This window comes from Dermacentor albipictus, unplaced genomic scaffold, assembly GCF_038994185.2.
Source record: "Dermacentor albipictus isolate Rhodes 1998 colony unplaced genomic scaffold, USDA_Dalb.pri_finalv2 scaffold_54, whole genome shotgun sequence".
NCBI lineage: Eukaryota > Metazoa > Arthropoda > Arachnida > Ixodida > Ixodidae > Dermacentor > Dermacentor albipictus.
In genome coordinates, this window is record NW_027225608.1 from 297,420 (window position 1) to 320,076 (window position 22,657).

The 22,657-nt window shown below is 43.0% G+C and overlaps 1 protein-coding gene and 1 pseudogene across 1 annotated transcript in view; both read right to left on the bottom strand.

Moving 5' to 3' along the window:
* Positions 1–948: 948 nt before the first annotated feature.
* On the bottom strand, positions 949–3,708 carry LOC135908232 (piggyBac transposable element-derived protein 3-like; annotated as a pseudogene).
* A 4,742-nt stretch (positions 3,709–8,450) lies between these two features.
* The window catches only part of LOC139053010 (kinesin-like protein KIF20B), a 34,782-nt gene continuing 20,575 nt past the window's right edge, over positions 8,451–22,657 (bottom strand). The window contains exons 6-10 of the mRNA XM_070530147.1: positions 21,721–22,242; positions 18,479–18,822; positions 14,401–14,569; positions 12,355–12,474; positions 8,451–9,913 (exon numbers count right to left, since the gene is read on the bottom strand). Of these exons, the coding sequence (XP_070386248.1) occupies positions 9,863–9,913; positions 12,355–12,474; positions 14,401–14,569; positions 18,479–18,822; positions 21,721–22,242 (1,206 nt within the window). The 3' untranslated portion in view covers positions 8,451–9,862. The remainder of the gene's footprint in view (positions 9,914–12,354; positions 12,475–14,400; positions 14,570–18,478; positions 18,823–21,720; positions 22,243–22,657) is intronic.

Sequence of the window (22,657 nt, forward strand, 5' to 3'; positions counted from 1 at the left end):
TGTCTTTAACTCGCGTTTGTTCCCTCACCCAATCTGCTCTTTTCTTATCCCACATGGCTCACTCAATTACCCAATAGCCCTCAGTCCCCAGCAGCTGCGGAGCACCTGACCAAGGCGGCGGTCAGACGTGTAACGCAGCAGAGGGTGCTAAGAATCTCTGGGTCCGGACAGGCCGCCACTGGAAACTGACCCTTAATTGCAACTTTTAACACCCGAACTCTCCCAAGTGAGACCAGCTTAGCAGGACTCTTTGAGGAATTATCAGACATTATTTGGGATATCATCGGCCTTAGCGAGATTAGAACTGGTGAGGCTTATACATTGCTGAATAACGGACATGTCCTCTGCTATAGAGGTCGCCTAGATAAGAAGAAATACGGGGTAGGATTCCTAATCCATAAGAACAAAGCGGGCAACATTGACGAATTCTACAGCAATAATGAGAGGGTAGCTGTAGTCGTAATCAAACTTAATAAAAGGTATAGATTAAAGGTAGTACGAGCCTGCGCTTAAACATGCAATCACGATGATGAGGAAGTAGATCAGTTTTATAAAGATGTTGAATTAACGATTAGAAAAGTGCAAACTCAGTATACTGTAGTAATGGGCGACTTCAATGCAAAAGTGGGGGAAAAGCAGGCTGGTGAACAAGCACTTGGCAACCATGGCGTCGAATTTAAGAACGCTAGAGCAGAGATGCTGGTAGAATTCGCAGAAAGGAATAAGCTTCGAATAATGAACACCTTTTTCAGGAAGTGTAGCAACAGAAAGTGGACCTGGAAAAGCCTTAACCTCTTCTAGCCTGAATTTAGCATACTGCATAAAAAAATTATTTTTGCTGTGGCTTTTTATGTTCTGGTTATGAGGAAGTTACACAGCAACTTTTATGCGTGTCGGGGTTTTAGGAAGAAAGTTACAGCTATGTCGCGAAAACGCGACAACAGGTCGTAATGGATCAAAAAATGTTTATTTTCAAACACACTTGAGAGCTCATTTCTTTGAGTTTAGCACATTTGTATCTCAGTTCTTATGAAAAGAAATGAAACAATTTGAACTTTTTTTTATACACAGATGAACTTTGCACTTTGTGCAGAAGGAAACAGGTTGGCCTTTGCAGCCAGGCATCTTGCATCGTTGTCGTTGCTGCGACACTTCAGGCCAGTGGCCAACATTGTCTTGACGGACTTCAGCATTAGGTGTTGGAGCTGCTGGTCCTCTTCTTTTCTTCTTCTCAAGCTCTCCTTCCACGGAAAGAGACGGCCGGCCCCTCTTCTTCATCACGTCCTTGTTTTGATTGCACAGGCAGCTGGCTAGAGAAGCCTTGAACGCTAGAAGATCCAGTTGATGTTTCTTTGGGATTCCTAGAGCATCACAATCCCTCCGGTAGAGCAGCCAGCTGCTCACAACAGCCATGTCCACAAAATGAAAAAAAAAATCGCAGGTAGAATTTCTTCGACTTCAGAAAAATTCTGTAGTACGCCATGAGCCCATCGAGAAGGTCGACTCCACCCATAAAAGTGTTGTAAGCCTTCACAATGGCTGGCTGCTCAACTTCACATCTTTCTTTCTTTTTGCGGTCATACCGCTGGCAGCTTCCTAGAGGCTGGGCACTCCCGAATGTGCTAGCAATATTCACTCCCCGGCTGTCGTACCACTTCACTACTCGGACTTCGACCCCTTCAATAGTAGCCTGCCTCTCCACGTGGCTTCCTCTACCGTTCTTCTTCATTTCTGCATCGCTGGGCAGTCGGCATCCAGAAATTCTGTTTGCGCGTGCAGTTCCCATTGCTGGAATACCACGCTGATGCAAATTTACCAGCAGTTTTATGGATGTGAACCAGTTGTCAAAAAAGAGCAAGTAGCTCTTGTTCTCTGGGATGGAGCGCGAAAGCTCGAGCACAACATTAGAGCTTGCTCCAAGGTCAGGTAATCCAGGAACAGGGCGGATGTCCCCTGTGTATATAGAGAAGTCAGAGACAAGTCCGTGGGTGTCGCAAAGTACAAAAATCTTGTAGCCCCACTTGTGAGACTTGCTAGGGACGTACTGCTTGAGTGAGGAGCGGCCTTTGAACGGCACAATTTGCTCGTCGACCACCAGCATCTGTGACTTTGGAAGGATTTGAAATTTGAGCAGCAGATTGTCAATGAGTGGTCGAATTTTGAAGAGCCTGTCTTTGCCAGCATTTGCTTGTAGGAGATTGTTGTCGTTGAAATGAAGGCTGTTCTTTATCGCTTGCCACCTGTCACGTGACATAACTTCTGCCACTTTTTCTACTCGCATCTCGCGGTTCCAGTACATGCGCGATCGCGGAAGCCTGTATATGGACATATACATTGTGGCCCCAAGAAACTGCTCCAGTTCAGCGCGTGTTAGGCACAATGCTTTGTTGGCATTCTTCTGCACTGCATAGAGATTGGACTGGTCTGTAATCTCCTCAAGAAGCTTGTCGTCAAAAAAATACCGGAAGTACGCAATGGGAGCTTTCGGCTCATCTGGAGGGTCTGGAAGACCGTCTTCCCATTGAGGGTGGCATGTCCGCGGATGGTTCACTTGCTTCCAGAGGAAACTTCTTGCGCTTGACGTTGACGGCTCTTCCGTTTCACCTTCTTCATCTGCAAACAAAAAAAGAAAAAGAAATCACTGCGAGGTCGCAAACCACATTTGAGAAGCCACAAAAACCTTGGCTTGAAAAAATTGGCTGGGGCTTAGCTAAGGGCCTGGATATCTCGAAGCGAAAAGCTGCGGTGATCCGCGATAAACACGCGCTTGCGGCGAACGTCAAACGATGACGCATAGCGCGCGGCAGCGTGCGCCTGTTCTATGGGCAAGCGCGCCTTATATACCCGTCCTTTCAAATGCGCACGGCTGCGGCGAAAGGTCAAACGGTGGCGCGGAGAAGCGACGGCGCACATGGGCAGTAGCCTGCGCAGTGCGTGACGTCACTCGTGCTCCGACAAACGCGGTGTTGACTATCGTAGTGAAGCTTTTGGCTTCAAAAGAAAAAGACGCGCCACTGCAATACAACACGAAAGAACGCTGACGGCGTTTCACATTGCAGCCGAATGCAACTCGCCCAACAAACAAAAAATTGCGCACCTGTGTCGCTCCCAGACTGCCCAGATTGATCTGATGGGGCAGCATGTACTGTGTCAGGGCTGTATTCCGAATCGCTGTCGCTGAGGCAGCTATCTTCGCTTTCTTCAACGGGTGGAACCCTGATCCCGTAGAACCTTCTGGTGTCCATCACGAACAAAAAGCACCGAATAACTGCAAAAAACAAAAATTACTAGTTTTTTGACCACATGCCGAGGAAGACGAAGTTGTGCACAAATCGGGAGGCTACAGCCTGTTGATGCGAAAACGCGACAAAGCGACACACGCTTGAAAAAACAACTAATCTTCAAAAACAAATTATTTACGTGATCTGCGTGCATTATTCAACCAAGTGCCTATCATGCAAAATTTTTTTATATTCAAAAAACTTACATACCTTGAATGGAGACGGATGTCAATGGATGGATAGTGAGAAATGTTCTTCGTCGGCATCAACTGGAGAAATGGCAGCCGTCAGCTCTTTACTGAATCGACGATAGATGGCGCTGCCTTTTCCACGTGTTGCCAGACATCTGTGGATTCCCTCTGAGCGCAGGGGTAGCGGCTACAGATGTTTTCTTCTGGTGGTGCGGCTTAAAACCGGTATGATGCGAAATCGCGACAACAGGTCATAAGAGGTTAATGGTGAAACAAGAAATGAAATTGACTTCGTACTTTCTGCCTGTCCCAGCAGAGTGAAGGATGTAGAAGTGATATGTAGGGTAAAGTGCAGTGATCATAGGTTAGTGAGGGCTAGAATTCACCTAAATTCGAAGAGAGAAAGAGCAAAATTGGTCAAGAAGAAACAGGTCAACCTAGAGGCAGCAAGGGTAAAAGCAGACAAAGTCAGGCTGGTACTTGCAAACAAATATGCAGCCTTAGAACAGAGAGATGATGAAGACATAGATCTAATGAATGAAACAGTAACTAGGTAGGCGTCAGAGGCAGCAATTCAAGTGGGAGGCAAGGCACCAAGGCAACCAGTAGGCAAGCTCACCCAAGTAACAAAGGACCTAATAAAGAAACGACAAAAATGATAGTGTCCAACTCAAGAGATAGGATAGAATTCGCAGAACTGTCAAAACTGATCGATAAGGCGAGAATAAGGGATATTAGAAACTATAACGTGAAAAAGACTGAAGGAGCCGTAAAAAATGGAGCAGCCTGAAATCAGTGAGAAAGAAAGTTGGCATAGGACAAACCAAGGTGTATGCACTGAAAGCTAAGCAGGGTAATACCATAAGCAATCTCGAAGATATAGTAAAAGCAGCGGAAGAATTCTATACTGACCTGTACAGTACCCAGAGGAATCAGGATACCTTAATTAGAAACAGTAATGAACAGGAGAAAGGAACTCCTCCAATAACTAGCGATGAGGTCAGAAGGGCGTTGCAAGACATGAAACGAGGAAGAGCGGCAGGAGAAGATGGAATAACAGTCGATTTAATCGAAGATGGAGGAGACATAATGCTTGAAAAACTGGCGGCTCCTTATACGAAGTGTCTATCGAGTGCAAAGGTCCAAGAAAACTGGAAGAATGCAAACATTATACTAATCCACAAAAAAGGAGGCGTTAAAGAATTGAAAAATTATGGGCCCATTAGATTACCACCAGCATTATATAAAATATTTACCAAAATATTCTCCAATAGAATAAGTGAAACACTAAACTTTAGTCAACCAAGGGAACAGGCGGGCTTCGGGAAGGGATACTCTACAATGGATCCCATCAATCTCATTAATCAGGTTACCGGGAAATCCGCAGAGTATAAGAAGCATTTCTATATGGTTTTCATAGATTACGAAAAGGCATTTGATTCAGTAGATATACCAACAGTCATAGCGGCATTACGTAATCAAGGAGTACAGAACGCTTACGTAAATACCTTGGAAATATCTACAGAGGTTCTACAGCTACCTTAGTTCTACACAAGAAAAGCAGGAAGATACCTATAAATAAAGGGGTCAGACAGGGAGACACAGTCTCTCCAATGGTACTCGTTGCGTGCTTAGAAGAAGTATTCAAGCCATTAAACTGGGAAGGCTTAGGAGTAAAGATCGACGGAGAATATCTCAGCAACTTTCGGTTTGCCAATGACATTATTCTATTCAGCAACAATGCAGACGAGTTACAACAAATGATTGAGGACCTTAACAGAGAGAGTGTAAGAGTGGGGTTGAAGATGGAAACAAAACGAGAATTCTGTAACGTTTACAAATTCACTGGGAACTAACTAATTACGATAAGTAAACGTAACTCGGCGTAATCATAGAGTAGTTTTAGCGGCCATTATCAGTATAATTATTTCTGAGATATCTACACTAGGTTGAGAGCTATAGAGCATTCTGGAGAAAGACGAACATTTTTTCGTGTCGACGCGACACGCGTAGACGGATGGTCATCGACCACCGCCGGAGGGCAGCTCTATACAGCATGGCTGTAAAAAAACATCACCGACAATTCCTATACTCCTTAACGCTAAATGTGAGCGCAGCTCTATAAGTGTTTTCGTTTCGCGATATACAGGCTGGCGCCGACAATCTATCTCGTGCGGCACGTTGCTGTTTACTTTACTGTTTTTAATTTATATAAATGACATCGTTAAAGCCATAACTCCTGGTGTGCAAATTAGACTGTTTGCCGATGATTGTATTTTGTACAGTGACATAACTTGTCAGAATTATCAGACTGTCCTCGAAAAGAAATTAAATAACATATTAAAGTGGTGTAATGAATGCGGTATGTTTATTAACGCTGATAAATCCGTATTTCTTCGTGTTACTCGTAAAAAAAGCCCACTAACTTTTTCTTATACGCTAGGTTCTTCAGCTCTGCGTGAAACACACAATTACAATTATTTAGGTGTTACTTTGACTTCCACATTGTCATGGAACATGCACATTAATGATATTTGTTCTTCTGCTTTCCGCAAACTCTGTTTCCTAAGACACAAACTGAAAAATGCCCCTCCTAATGTGAAATTACTGTGCGATTTTACATTTATTAGACGAATCATGCATGTATATCATGCATGCATATCATGCATGTATGCATCTATATCATGCATGTATGCATGCATGTATGCATGCATGTATGTATGCATGTATGTATGCATGTATGCATGCATGTATGCATGCATGTATGCATGCATGTATGTATGCATGTATGTATGCATGTATGTATGCATGTATGTATGCATGTATGTATGTATGCATGTATGTATGCATGCATGTATGCATGCATGTATGTATGCATGCATGTATGCATGCATGTATGTATGCATGCATGTATGCATGCATGTATGTATGCATGCATGTATGTATATGTATGTATATCATGGGATCCTTGCACTAAATCAAATATCGTGCGTCTTGAACGAATACAAAGAAAGGCAGTCAGGTTTATATTTAATAAATTCGCAAGACTGGACTCTCCCTCTAAAATTATGACAGAAAACTCCATACCTACTCCTGAATCGCGCCGAAAGCTGCTCAGACTTGGATTCCTTTCCCTTCTTCTCAACAACAGGCTTGAAATTAAACCTTTGACTTATATAACGCCTGCAATAACATGGCAAACAAGACAGCATCATCCGGATTCACTAACACCCTATTATGCTCGAACTGACACGTTTAAATTTTCTTTTTTTCCCAGAACAGTATCAGACTGGAACGACAGTTTACAGACACAGTGTGACAAAAATTTGTATAAATTTGTATTTGTTTGTTCTTAATTTGTTCTCTTTTGTTTGTATACGTTCTATTGCCCCTCTGCTTGGACCGGAAGGTCTGCAGTGTGTACTAAATAAATAAATAAAATAAACAGAGTCACGACTCACCCGACATAAACATTCACTATCATTAAACGAACACCCATTTCATCTGGAAAGCCATAAGCACTCGTTTTTCCCTTTAATGACGCGTGAATGGAATAAGCTGGGCCCTAGTATTACAAACAGCCCATCGTTAATTACTTTTTTTGAAATTAGCCGAAAATGAACTGAGTGCTTCACAATTATGACGCACCTGTGTCACCATTTATTTTTGTGCCATTTTATTTGATTATATTGTGTACATAATCACTATTTCTTTAACGACACCTTAAACGTATCTTATGGATTACTACCTCTTGTGTATAACTCAGTGTTATAACTTGTATTACTTGCCCTTACTGAGTACTATTGTTTATTTATGCAAATTGTTCACTTCTTTTCCTGTTGTAATTATTGCTTACCACCACTGGTATTTGGCAGACTACCTCATTACCCCTTGTTACTCTTAAATTTAATGCTATGTGTTATTGTGTAATTTATGCCTACCATTTTGTTCACCTTTGTAAATTTTCTACCTTTTTGATTACCTCTTGTGTTTTTTTTCGTAACATTATCACAGTGTACTACGTCACTTTTCTGCCTATTACATTGTCTGCCTCTGCTAATTGCATGTCTAGTATGTGTAATCTTAATATTGCGCTATTATTGTTACATTGCAACGTAACTATGTATGCCCTTCCCGTTATGATCCCCGATGGGATCGACAGTATGAATAAATAAAGTGCGGCACGACCGCTTCGCTACGCGCCACACTTGTTCACATGCAAGCGACAGCGCGACGGTTGTCGCGGCGGCTGAGCGGCACCACGGCGCAGCTTCGCTTCAAATGCTTCGTTTTGGCGCGACGCTTTACACGACGCTAAGAAAGGAATCCTCGGGTATCTTTCAACTTGTGCACTCTTTGGGGTATATCGCTGCATACGCATCGGTAAAAGCGGGTATAGGTAGCAAGCAGCGCCAAAATTTGCTTGGATTTGCTTGGCTTTTTTTTTCTATCTGCAAGCGAAGATTCCAAGTAGATATATTCCAAGATTCTGCTGTGCGAAATTCGATTACACCACCAAAGGTGGCAAGATGACTGCCGCTGCTCTTTGACCCCACCATGCACGAAAACGGTATTTACATCATTTGAAAGCTAGAATAAGGCAATACGCTAAAGCTCAAACATGTGGTGACTGAGATGGCTATTTGAATAGAGACCTTGAATTAACACAGGAATCTGACACTATATAACGTTTCTCTAGAGAGCACACAGGGATGGCAGAGATGCCAAATTCAACACCTGAAACTGAACGAATTTTACTCTATGGCACGGTTACCTTCAACAGAGTCTGTAGGGGCGCGGGACTATCAGATCATTGATTATGATATGATATGATCTATGATAGGCTTGAATTCCACTCGCGCACGAATACAAACCAGTTGGGTCCCTTCGAATATTATTTGGCAGACATTCCTCTTCCACCTTCAAAAGCTCTTTGAGTCGCTCCATTCGAGTGACAGTGAAGAAACAAAACACTGCGAAAAATTGAAGAGTCTGACTTTATTGGTGAAATTGTGCCCAGGAAGACAGGCAAAACTCGCAGCAGCGTGCACAATGAGCGACACTAATTCTGCGAGTGAAGTCTCAACTATTTACACACGTATCTTGGTACATGGCAGAGTAATCACACGGTGTTCGTGTACTCGGAAATGTAGAACAGGTTCCGCGTAGCACTAGTAATATGATTAGACAAGACTCGCTATAAAATAGACCAGTAAAAATTTTCTGATGCTGTAGACGTGTCATTCGCTGAGCAACCAGTCATAACAGTGATAACACGGTGAATGGCAGTACATAAGATAAAAGACGACTAAAACAATGTATGTTCAACGGTAAATTGAAGGGTGTTAAAAAAGGTACACGTGGTTTAATCATGCTCATGAGAAGCAAGGCACATGGTCTCATCTTCTCTTAACATCATGTGCAGTATCAGAGCTATAATGTTTTTGGTAGTATGCAAGGAATGTTCTTGAACTAACTGAAACTCCGGCGAGGTAACCGACTCACCACCACCCTGCTGTCGCAATATGCACCAGTCCTGCCGTAATGTAATGTATTCCCATGATCTAGCGTTTGAAATGTCTTTCTAAGGACAAGTCCAGCAGCAGTGAGGGAAAATTACTACAACCATTACGATACAGATTCCAACATGTTTTTCGAAATATACACGTGCGGGAACACCATGTGCAAGTCGTACAGTTCCAGGACAAGGCTAATAAGGCAGTAGCACTGTACACGGCATGGGAAAACTGATAAAACAGCATGGGCTGGTGTATCAAGATGCAGCAGTAGCGAGTGAAAATTGCTTACGAGTTCGCACATCGTAAGAGCATGTATTTCCCAGATGCCGTCAGTATGCATACGTGCAATTAGCAAACACCGATTTCCTCAATTGCAGTAACTTAATGTAGCAAGCATCAAGAAATACGTGTGGCTATGAAATTAGAATTGTTGAATAATGCACGTAGATGCTGATCATCAGTGTACTTTGCATGTTCGCTTCTATTTTGTATAAGCAAGCCTACTTGACCGGCGCATGAGGCCACGTGTACACGGTCGTCGTCTAACATGCCTTTTATGCATGTTATATTTTTAAGCAAAGCTGCCCAAATATATGACAAACGCCAAATAAATGGAGGCTCTATCTACAATGATCACAGAAAGTAAGAGCAGATTTGAGTGGTACACGGCCCCAGGTCTAGCTCTGATAGTGATCGTCTGCATGGTGCGGAGCCAGTGCACCGGCAGGCGTCATTGATAAACGTATTAAAAACATGTCTAGGTATTTAAAATAGTTAAAATCGTCTTAAAATCGTTTTAAGCTGCCCGCAGGCAGGGCAAGCATTAAATAGTGGCAATCCATTGCTGAAGAACATTTATGCAACGTCGACTTCAGCTGGAATTAGCTCCTGACGAAGTCTCTTGCACGTGCCAGCACCCACACTGCACAGAGAAGGCAAACTTGCAATTCAAAAGCAGAATAAAAACGAAATATCCATAACACTAATATTTTAAGTATCCGGATCTCAATGTTGACGTCAAATGCCAGAAAACAAAATCGACCTACACTTTATTGCATGTAATGATAAAGACGAATAAAAAATTACTTGTGGAACTTTTCTGCGCGCAACAAAGGACGAGTTGGTGAACGAAGCACCGAGATAATACCTAGTCTACAGTTGATGCAAGATTACACTGTTGTGTTCGGCGATGTTATATTTTTTGTTAATTCCATTCTTAGCTTCACACCACTTGATACCACCGAGTGAAATTAGTGGGCCTATACAAAAACTGCTGAAACGGGGATATAAACACATTCTATTGAACTAAACGCCGAAGTTCTCAGGGTATATCCTTTGTTATTGAATATTAACAACTACCATCTTGTGGCAGCCTGTTAAACAAGTACGTGTAAGGGACTATATTCCTTGCTGTAACACCAACTGTTTATCTTTTCCTGGTGACCGCTTTTTACCGGCTAACAAATGTTAAACGTTATCACTCGGTGCAAGATGCGCCTGCATGCATCAGAACATTTGATTCTTGTAGTCGAGAATATCTTGTCTTTGTTGTCACCGAGCTTTTTGCAATATTGTGTGCGTGGCAGGAGGAGTGTTGTACATTCTAGAACGTGTGCGGGCACTAGCGATTACAATAGCGATTACACTAGAACGTTCAATTACAAATGTATAAATAGCCGACCAACGCGTCTGACCTGAACATCAGATTTCGCCCATCCCCGACTGTGCTCGCCGCTATCATGGTGCTTTGAGTGTCACTTGCTTTTTCTGGGCACAGGTTCGCCCTACAAAAAGTGCTTTTGTTACTCAGTTTTCATTACAGTGTTTCTCACCGTACCGATAATGTGACAATATTTCTGCACTTGACCGAGCGAGTTTCTGAAATGTTCAGCCTCGGAAGCTGATTGCACAAAACGTTTGCCAAGTGGGAGGTAGACAATATTTTTGCTGGATGTATTCTGTCGGAATACATATTTCTCTCGCTTGAGCATCTTATTCCGCCTTAGGGGCTCAGGCCTGATAAGTCACGAGACCGCGACAACCGGCTAGTAGGTTGAAGAGGAGCGATGAGCACATACGTGAACAGGAAAAATTTGTGGGGCAGGAAAATGAAGGAACCATGGGGTGGGAAAATATTAGAAATATGAAATAGGAATACACATAATTCGATAATTCGCATTCCGAAATTGTTGAGGACTGATGGACAACAACAGTTTCAGTCAACCGGGAGAAAGGCCAACGCAAACGGAGTTTCATCCTAGTAGAACCATCGCAGCAGAAAACAGTGATACGCAGACGCACATGTTCCGGAGTGGAAGGCTTGAGTGGATCACTTCTGCACAATACTTGCAGTCATTGATAACCGCGTCCCAGCTTAGGAAGCCAGCCAATTTGTCACACTTTAGGCAAATTTATTATTTGGCCAATCTGAATATGTTTATTATCCTTAACTAGTATTAATAGTAACATTGGAGATGGTTTTTTAATAAGGAACTGTACTGTCTGCGCGTGGCGACGCGCTGTAATATTCGAATTGCTGTCATTCATAGTGCATCAAGTACGTTTCTTACTTTGTTATTTACAAGCGTCTGAGTCCACCTGACATCCGTTACTTAATGGTATTAGATATATCGAATAACGCTAATTAAACTTTCGTTGCCAATGGACTATATAAAAATGTATATTTCGTTATGTTTAGAAGTTATGCATATACATTATTTCATCCAATAATGAAAGTTCGCTTTTATAAAATATTCGTATTTGATAAGAAGATTTCACTGTTCTAACACCGATAACAGCGAAGCCGAAGACAGTGTTTCAATGACATCCTTATTAGGAATGCCACAACCTTGTCTAATGCTACCACTTCACTCCTGTTAGTGAGAACATGCAGAATAGGTATGGCACTCTAGCCAAAATTTGAGTAGCTTCACTACTGTACTGTGTATCCCGCCCCCATCCCATGCCCATGACTGTCAGAATAGTCACTGTTAAGCATTGCCTTGTATTCCATAGCTCATATTCTGTCACCCAAGCACAGACAGTGTCATTTGCCAAAATTGTAGCCATCTGCAGATGCAGGGACACAGACGAAAGTTATGAGAGGCACCTATACTGTGTGTAAAGCGCAGGTTCGAATTACTGAGAACCTCTGCAGCTATTTTACTACATAGAACTTGTTTAGAACTTACTGTTTAGTGTCTGAAATCATTGAAATTTCGGATGAAAAGAAGTAGGAACTCTACTGCTATAAATATTGACCTACTGAACGAACGCTGAGCCCATGCTGCTGAGCAACCAGCAAAGAGTGCAGGGCAGATGAGCCTTAACACATGCAGAAGTCGATGCGAAGCGCACACTGACCATGTGTTCAGTCACATTTTGTGCAACCGCCTGTTTGCGCAGCTCTTCCTTGAGTTCAGCGACTTCTCGCTCCGCTGCCTCGAGGCGCCTCCGCAGGTCCATGGTGGAGTCTCGCTCGGCCTAAGGAAGGACAACAGGAACAGTAGATGGCAAAGTAACATTGTAGTATCCTGTACAGCCGCTACTTACGAGCTGAACCGAACTCTTTATCCTTGTCAGGCACCAAGTAATACTGTCCATGAAAATTTTAGTGATCACAGTTATTGAACCTTCATAGTCATGGGAAGCGTACAGCTTCAAAGTGGAATAATTTGTTATTCATCACCGAGTTGTCAGGTGCACAGAATATGGACTATATGAAAGAACTCAACAAAGGAACGTCAGATATGAGAACATCAACTATTTCATACTTATAATACATGAAAAGCACCTATCAACCAATTTGAAAGGCATGCTTGGCTTGAAAAAAAAAAAAAACTAATGGAACGCATGAAACTCATGAGTCCGAACAGCCAGATGTCTATCTGCCAGCTCGTTTTACTGAAACACTACACATATTAGAATTTGCAGTACGTACAAGTTTCATCAGATGTGGTTCAAAATGTATGCGAGACAGTTTAGATGTTTTCATCGGTCTTTTTGCCCATCTTAGCTTGCACAACTCGCACAGAATGCCTGGAAGAGAAACTGATACGCCTGTTACACGGACGCGGCTAAAGTCCTTTTAACTCCCTTCAACCAAGGACGTCTTTACCTCGAGGGAGATGCATGCCCTGTCACACGGCAGTCCTTTAGCAAAGGAAGTTTGCCATTAACAACACTTTAATAGCTCCTGTGTAAGCCATTAACAAAGATTTTTGGGAGCCATTAATAGCAACTTCCGGAGTTGCGTAATTATGATCGTCCAGTCATATTCCTAATGATAGTCGATACATGTGGTGTTGCTGGAGTTTTCAACAGTCACTCAGCACAGCTAAGCCCTTTGCCTTAACATAGGAAGGATGGGAGGGCGACTCCCCTCCACAAACCTGGTAACAAACTTTCCCTTAGACACGTGTTGCAAACTGCTGGAGTACATTCTATTCAAAAGCCTCGTTGACTTTCTTGGAGGTAACATTTTCCGCCTGCACATCATGGCATTAGGAAATTCTACCCATGCAAAACGCAACTCGTATGTTTCACTGATCAGTTGCATATAATTCTTTATCGTTATTAATGCACTGACTGCATTTCTTTATATTTCTCACAATCATTCGATAAACGCTACAACATTCTCATCGACAAACTAAGCTAATGAATAATGATGCTAATCTTTTAAAAATGGACCAAATGTATGATTATTCGCTCAGAATACGTAACTGCTAATGGCTACCATTCCCCGATGTGATCTTTTGCCTCCGGAGTGCTCCAAAAATCGGTTCTGGGTACTTTTCTGAAATAAATGTCAGCAAGTGTAAAAATATGCATGAATCTAGGACACCTAACACCTCTGAAGTATGCTATTCGAAGAACCTTTCTTTACAACAGGTAAATTTGTAAATACTTGGGAATTCATGTCACGTTCAACCTCACCTGGGCAACCTACATTAATAGTAAGCTATGCTAACCGTGCTCTTGGTTGCTTCAGCCGAAACAGTCTTAATACTCCAGACTACTTAATTTTGTTTTATAAAACGTTTGTACGCCCGAAATAGGATATGCTGCATCAGTCTGGCACCCTAATTACATAAAGTTACATATTTTCATTAGTTCAGAAAAGTCGCAGTTTTGCCCGAAAGGCGAAGCAGCGATTGCGACAGCAAATCAGTAAACAACTACGCGAAGTAAGGGTAGTTTTATCGGTGGTAAAAACTTCGAAACGTTCACTTACTATTTGAATTAATAAGCACGGTGTCAGCGCGCTCAAGGACGAGCCATGCAATGTATGCACTTGTTGGGGGAGTCGAAGTGCCAACATTTGTATGACACCAGATTCGTCAGTGCGCTAGAGCTACCTTGGACATTTAAACAACGCAAAGAGCTGTGCAGAATACAAGGTATGATTACCTGGCGGTAGAGCTCAAGCCGTGTGATCTCGCAGGCATTGCGGACGCGAATTGCCATCTCCTGGTCAGCACTATCGCGCTGCGTGCACAGCTCCTGCTCCAACTGTTTCACCAGGCCCTTGTAGTCATTGACTTGGGCTTCGTTTGCGGCAGCCATCTTCTGCGCCCACCTGCAAAGCGTTTGTACAATGGCAGATCAGTAAGCGACATCTCGTGTGAGCAAACTTCATTATATCAAAATCAGACAGTAACCACTTGCTGCATAGTGTATCGCATAATACACGGAGCTGCTGCAAACTTAAAACCCAAAAGAAAGAGTATTGCAATTATCGCTAATATGTACCATGTATATATACCGGGAAAATAATTTCAGGTAATTTTTATTCTTTATTAATGTACAGCTCGAGCTCATTGCACAACAAGGGACACGTTCCCTAGTAAACACTATATTTTTACGATCTTTATATTAAATCAACACGCGAAAAATACCAGCGAGTTAGCCTTTTGTCAGCCTACTGTAGTGTTGTGAACAATAAAGGTGGTCGGGTTGTTTTGTATGGTAGACATTAATTGCTGTAACATACAGGACACAGCATGTACTTGTAACTTACTTTATGAAGGGGAACACCCATTTGCGATATCGCAAGAGAACGAATTCTGCGGCATGTTTTTTTTTACAATTAAAACGTTTATTAGCACTGTTATTGTCATAGATTTGTATGGAAATGAAAATCCTGGCAATGTAACGATAAAAAAATTAGGCCTGCTTTGTTACAAGAGATAATGAAAACAGCAGCCCAAGAAGTCAGAGGAAAAGAGACTTCTCTGGCTTGTGCTGGTCTCCTAAGGGCTAAGCAAAAAGCAAGGGGTAGCATGAAGCGTTCTAAAGGTGCCGGTCCAGATATTTGGGCTGCTAATGTTCTTTTCTTGAAAATGGCGGATATATTCTTGCAGGTTTTCTGCAATTCCAACACCTTTCGGCATGGTGCCAAAATATAGTCGAAAATGTATGCCGTATTAAGTACTCTACATGACACTTCTGTATGAAGTCACAACTAAGCGCTTATCTCGAAAATTTAAGTTTGGGCATATCGGCCCAAATAAAAGCTTGTCTTGTTTTGTTTCACAAGGAAATAGAAGATATGCTGTATAGGATTAAGTGAGAAGACTTCAGATTGAAGGGGCTGTATTTGGCTAGATAGAGTTAAAATAGAGGGTGTGCGAATACTCAACATTTCGGATACGAATTCTATAGTCATTCGCTGTGGGCTTCATATTCAATTCGAAATTTCCAAACTTGCAGTTGTTTAATACGCATAAATGCAAGTGGAGACACTGCCCAGTGATTTGCAGGAGAACCACGTTTGTGCAAGCCAACTGTTTCTTTATCAAATCGTGGAGATTTCTGCACCATCTCTGCACGTGAAGTGCCAGTTAATAAATTACCGTGCTTCCCCTTGAACTACCTATAACTTTGTTGTCTTGATTATGACAAAGCGATTATTTGGCCCATCTAGCCAAATGTTATAAGATTTCAATGAATGTGCGTTGCTGTAATATTGCGCTTAGCACTTTCGACGTGCACTACATGTTGATACATGCACCTGGTCACGTGCTGTTCCTTTAATGACTGCCATTGGCATGACGCAGCAGAAACAATCACCTTTATTCCCGATTAACAAGCTTCTTATTTGAAATTTGTAATGGCATTAGTGGTATCAAATAACGTAAAATAACGCTTTGTTGCTAGCGCAGTCAACGCAATACTTGCAGTTTTATTTTTTTAGGAAGCCCAAATATTTACATAAGACTCCACAATTTCACTATTCACACACCCTCGGTTAAAATACTACCACATGAACTTATAAGAAGCCAACAAACACTGACACCAAGGACAACATAGGGGAAATTACTTGTGCTTAATAAATGTAATAAAGAAACGATAAAGTAATGGAAATTAAAGTGGATGAAAAAACTTGCAGGTGGGAACCGAACCCACAACCTTCGCATTTCGCATGCGATGCTCTACCAATTGAGCTACCGCGGCGTCGTTTTCCCATTCACTTTATTGGATATTTATGTGTCCTAGTAGAACCCTGGGAGTGTTAGCCAGCGCCACCACTCACAGACCTTGGCGGCGGACGTGGAACGTCTTTTTTGCCGCAGGCGTCACGAGAACGTGATCTTTTTAGGGTGAAGGCAACTGGTCAATAAACCCACATATGCTAACTGAAGGCATCAATGTTGCCGGATTCGAAACTCTCGTTATGTAATGAACGAGAAGAAAGGGGGTTAACCAAGGGGCCCGATTTTTATTAGTCATATCATAAGAAGCCAACAAACACTGACACCAAGGACAACATAGAGGAAATTACTTGTGCTTAATAAATGAAATAAAGAAACGATAAAGTAATGGAATTTAAAGTGGATGAAAAAACAATTTGCCGCAGGTGGGAACCGTTGTTTTTTCATCCACTTTAATTTCCATTACTTTATCGTTTCTTTATTTTATTTATTAAGCACAAGTAATTTCCCCTATGTTGTCCTTGGTGTCAGTGTTTGTTGGCTTCTTATGATATGACTAATAAAAATCGGGCCCCTCGGTTAACCCCCTTTCTTCTCGTTCACCACATGAACTTGTAATATGCTGATCCTAAGCTATACTTGAGCCTCACTGTCAAATGATATGCGAAGTTAAGGGTTTTAGTTTCACATGCATAGATGCTGGACGCAAGTAAAGATCTCATCCAAATGCCAATGCAGAGAATGTCAAGGATGATCTTGCATTGCTGTTATGCATGCTGCAATTATCTGCTTGTGTTGCACGCCCTGCCTAGATGAATGATTGAGTAGCAAGAGCCAAGCGTAGTGTCATCAAAAGTGCCGATTTCATTCCACTAGGGCACCGATAGAAAACGACGATGACAAAGATCGTTGCAAAACACCTGGCAGCTCGAAATCGTGCAGTGATCCTACATAATGGAGTATGGATGACCAGTTCATGCAGTTAGCAAAATGCATGACTTACTGTAGGTAGTGATGAACAAACTCGCCCGTGGCACCGATGAAGTCTACTGACAGAGGATGCGAACGGGCATGGCATGTGGTGGTTGCTTCCGCGTACCACTAAGAAGCAACCACCATACTTGCACGCAAGAAGGTCCACGTACGTGAAAGCAACTGTTCTGTTCACGTAGTACATAATGCACATAGAATTACGTGTGTAGGTGCGAATCCGTTACGCACGTGAAATAGTCTGTCTTACTCAGATGTGTGAGCGAATCACTACCGTGGGCTTCACATAGCTTCTAGTGACTGTTGCATGTGTGGACGTTACCCTCATGATGTCCCCCATTGAGAAAGTAAGCGTGTAACTCTTAAATAGTTCGTGGGAAGTGGCGTTTCTGAACATCGGCATACATGACGACCACTAAACTTAATTGGTATAATCCCGTGGAAACGATACCAAGGAGTGGCAGAGTACAATTTTTTAAAGTTTGCTGCAACGCCTTTTGAGACATACATATGCACTTCATTGACGCCGATTTACATAGAAATAAATGAGCAGCAGCTACCTTGGAAGAGTTAAGACTGACAAGCAGCAGATGGTTGTTACATTACCGGCAACATTCCTTTAGATCGAAGGCTTGGCTAATTTTGTGTGCTTCAAGAACTTGCTCGTAGAAAGTTGCTTAGAAAGAGTTCTCTTCATGCATTCTTTCGCCATCATGACTTCCAAGAGGAGGTTCGGAGACTGAAAAAGCGAAAGGTTTATGCTAACAAACTTTTTTCATCAATACTGATGCAACATTAAAGGGACGGCAGATTCGTAAACGTATTTAAAAATTTGGAAAGTTGGCAAGGAATACGAATTCCCTACGTTATCCAACACCGATAAGTTTAAGTGCCACTGCATCTGGAGAAATAGGAGTGGGCTTAGAACAGGTGCTGCCTCCTAGAAAGACATAGGATGCAACGCTAGAGCTCTGGAGACTAAATACAAGGACTGCTTCGTATGAGTGAGCGGCAACACTGGCTGAAGCACAGACCACCGAAGGATGAATAAAATCAACACGCACGTGAGCTGGCCCCGGGTATCCTCCAGATCCCGCTCGAGGGCCTCGATGGTCTCGAAGAGCTCTGCAGCATCATCTGCATCCAAGGCTGCTGGTGCTGCCCCTTCATCAGCAAGGGAACCATCACGAAGCCCTTCACCTCCACTTGCACGGTGCCACCGCTCAGTGAGCCGACGAACAGCCTTTTTGCAGCGAACATGGCGCGATTCGAGCTGCTGTGGCACCACTTCAATGGCAACAGCCGAGAACTTCAGCGCATTGAGTGACTCCTCGAGCATCGACATGGCTGGGCAGATGTTTACTACCAGAGAGACTTGCGCACCCGTAGTGAAGTAGGCCTGCATCACCTACAAAATCCAGAGATGAAAAAAATTACGCAGACCCAATGCACATGTTGGAATTAGCGTGAAGCAAAGCTATCGGGAGGCAGGTAATATGCATCTCATTTGTACTTAACTGTTTATTTTCAATCTATACGCAATGTTATGAATTGTGTATGCACAGCGAGCCACTGATCGAAGCTCACGGAGTGTTTATGGTTACATGCCTGCCAGCCTGTGAACATTGAAATCGCCGTGATTCAGCGGAGAGCTCTCAAAACGAAAAAAAGAAAGAAAGGAAAGTGGGGACTGGTGGGTGCGGAGGTTAATAGTTGTGAGCACGATCATTTTGAGGGATGCCTACTCATTTTATTTGTTCATTAACGATGATGTACTTTTAAACGCAGCATACAAATAGCCGCAAACTATGAGCAGTAAAAACTGGCTAGCAAGACATGTGTTTTAAGATTAACGTCTATTTCAGCGCACTAGATGGGGATTTTGCTTTCAAATACTTTTACGAATAAATTTGCTCGAAGCTGGTGTCCTTTCATTATCAGAACAATTACAACGGTATTTTCAAAGGCCATTTGAGGCTAGCATGCAGTAAGAAATATGAATTTGCATTCAGCAGTATTGCGTGGTTATGGCAGGATCCGAAGCATATTATCGGTGCAGTATTGTGGAACAGTTTATTCAGTTACATTTCGAATGTTTCGTGCTTGTGCATATTTTACGTCGCATTATGTTTCGCTCAGTTGCCAAACATTACCTGAAATTCAGGAACGTTGGGAGGCAAGTATTTGAAGACTACACCGTTGACAAACTACATCGAAGTGCAAAGACCAAATCAGGCAGATGTACAATGCAAGACTGATTCAGCGTTGTTACGAAGACAGGAGATATTTGATGCCTTATATACCCTTCTATACGTGATGTATACATCTTGCGTCACATTGCAGATACCCAGCGGCGTATACATATTACAATGCAAGACAATTTTGAAAATCAGAGAAACAATTTAACATCAAGTGTTATGTGCTTCATAAAGTGCAAGCATATTTAATACCAAGTGCTCTAGATATTTATTTGCCACATTGTTGGCCGAGCTCTGTCCCAACTTGTTTCTTCATTACGCAAAGCAGAGGTGCGATCAATGGCACTACATTGTGAATCGAGATTCCGTACTCGACAGTAAACTCGAACGAAAATTGCCTAAACGGAATTTCCGCTTAAAGAGGACAGTCTAAATTGCTTTATTTTCTATTTGGCCAGTACACAAAAATGTGTCCTTTACCAGTACCGAAATATTCGCGGCCTTCAATACGGAACCTGAGAAGCACGCTCTAAAGCACTTTTGCAGAGAAAGGCAAGATCTGAAAGATTTTTTGGAGCCTGTCTTCTATCCAGAAAGCCATCCTTACAAAGCGGTGGCAAAGACTCAAGCAAGTAAAAATCTGATTGATATTTAACGCACAGCATGTCAAGACAACAGCTTCACGCCAATGCCACTCGCCAAGGAGGCCATCAAAATAAGGTGAACCGACATTACGGGCGCCGTACAGCGTGTCGTTCATTGATTTGGACTCTCCTGCCGGATCGCTTGTTATCGCGCACCTACCGCAGCAGTAAGATCTACGTTTTCATACTTCGCCGCAGTGCGTCCTCGATACTAAAACTAGTGAATCTTAGTCAATCCAATGTCTGTTGACACCACACAAACCACGGGACAAACTAGGCGCTGTTCCTGCCTAATTCAAGCAGCAACTAAGGCGATCAGAAGTGGGGAGAACGACACAGGATGGCGCTTGTCCTGTGTCGTTCTCGCCAGTTGTGATCGTCCTAGTTGGCGCTGTTCCTTCCGAACTCAAGTATGCACCATCTAGCCCAAATGAATGTTGTCCGAAACTAGCTGCCATACTCATTTTAAGCTTCACATATCTAGTAGCGTTAAGAGGCATGTCACAGTGCTGCACATCTATTAGCAGGAGTTTCTTTTGCTTAGAAAAAGCTGCAGAACATATTCCTCCGGTGCCTGGAGGCTCCGTTTGAGTAGATTTTACTTAATCAGTAGCATACAGGATACTGACCACGTGGACATGCAGAATGCCGAGGGGAAGGCAAGTAATCATTCGGTTTGAAATAGGCATGTTATATTTGTGTGAATACGTTAGCCTCAAAGCAATTTAGCGGAGCCCGTCGCAGACGGCATAGATTCTTGAAGGACACAATCGCTATTTTTTGTGTGTGGCTGAACATGGATTTCTTTCATGTTTCTCACTTTACACATCATGCACGCTGCAGACATCATTAGGCTGTTGACATTCATGTGCTTTTCAAGACTTGCAAGATATGAACTATGTGGAAGTTATGTTAACTTGAACTTCAATGTGCCTACTGCAGGTCTACACTGTGCATAGGCTTTAGATTAGGCACAAGAAAACAATCCTTGAAAGACTATAGTTTGCCACTTTACTTCCGGTATTTTTTATGTTCAGAAAATGCGAGCGCAAAAGCATGTCATAAGTGGTTTAGAGTAAAAAGTACGGTTTCTCAACACTTGGAAAAAAAGTTTGTGCCCAATGCGAGGGCGCCCCCACTTATTGGTGCTCTGGGACGCCACGTGGGAAATCGCAGCAATGAGAGCGGCACAAACCATTTTTTCTGTGTGTTCACAAGAGTTTCGACGGGATTTTAAGGGCACAGGCTCCTTTCCCAACGAGTCACCCTTGAAGAAAGCCAAGCGCGAGGCTGGGGTACGCGTATGCCCATTTAAAACAACCCGGTGGGTGCTCCGTGGCGGAACAAATCTAAACCACGACTTCCCCCAGCGCAGGCAGGCGCTCTAACGCCAGGCCGCGGCTGTAAAATTGTGTATATGAGGTACAATGTCGGCCCATAAACAAAAAAAAAACGCAATTGTACCTGGGTGAGCTTGCTCTCTCGGAAGGGCACCGGAGCCTTTTTGGACGCATCCTGGTTGCTACGTAGGCCCTCCAAGCAGCGGCTGAGCACCACCAAAGAGTTGTTAATGCGGCCAGATTCGCGTAGCCGTGACCCATCAGTGCCCGCTTTGGATGGCCTCTCCGAACCCGCCAGGTCGCAGAGCATCATTGTGTTGACGCGCCAGTTTTGGATGTCCAACCTAGAGCTCACCAGCCGCACCGTGAAGACGCAGTGGCTGCGGCTCGAGCTGCGGTTGAGTTCAGTCTCGGCAAGCGTCTGGTTGTTGCGTGCCAGGCAGAACAGCCGATACGCTTCATCAGCCGAGTGCACAGGCACTTCGGCGAGACCGCGCACAAATGCGCGTTTAGCCCGGTCTTCACCGAACTTTAGAATGGTGCGCCGTTGGCCGCCTTTCTTCTTTGTGGCTGCCTCAGCTGATGGGAGGAGCAGGTCGTAAATACCCTCGCTGTAAATTTCATAAAAGGAGAGCCACAGCGATACCTGTTGAAGATGTGATAAAAAGGACGGAAGGACAAAATTGAATCCATTATGCTTGCGTTAAGTATGACAGCTGATATAATACAGTGTTATTTGGAAGGGCTTTGTTTAATGATGACCAGCCTATAGTTAGACTCCCGAGCATCAGTGCAACCAATTTTCGTTCATTACTTCTTGGCACGTTTTACTCTTAAAGCTCGTTGCCTGTTCAACCAACATGCTGTGCCAAAGTTATGGTCATTTTACCATTGATGAACATCCATAAGGTTAAAATAACCGAGTCTGGCTAGCAGCGCTATGTGTGCTTATTGGTCGACCATGTCATTTCATGTGCTGAAAAAGATGTCCGAAGATGAATCAAAAAGGTTCTCAGTGCTGCTTGAAGACACTCATATCGCTTCCCTACACAATTACCACG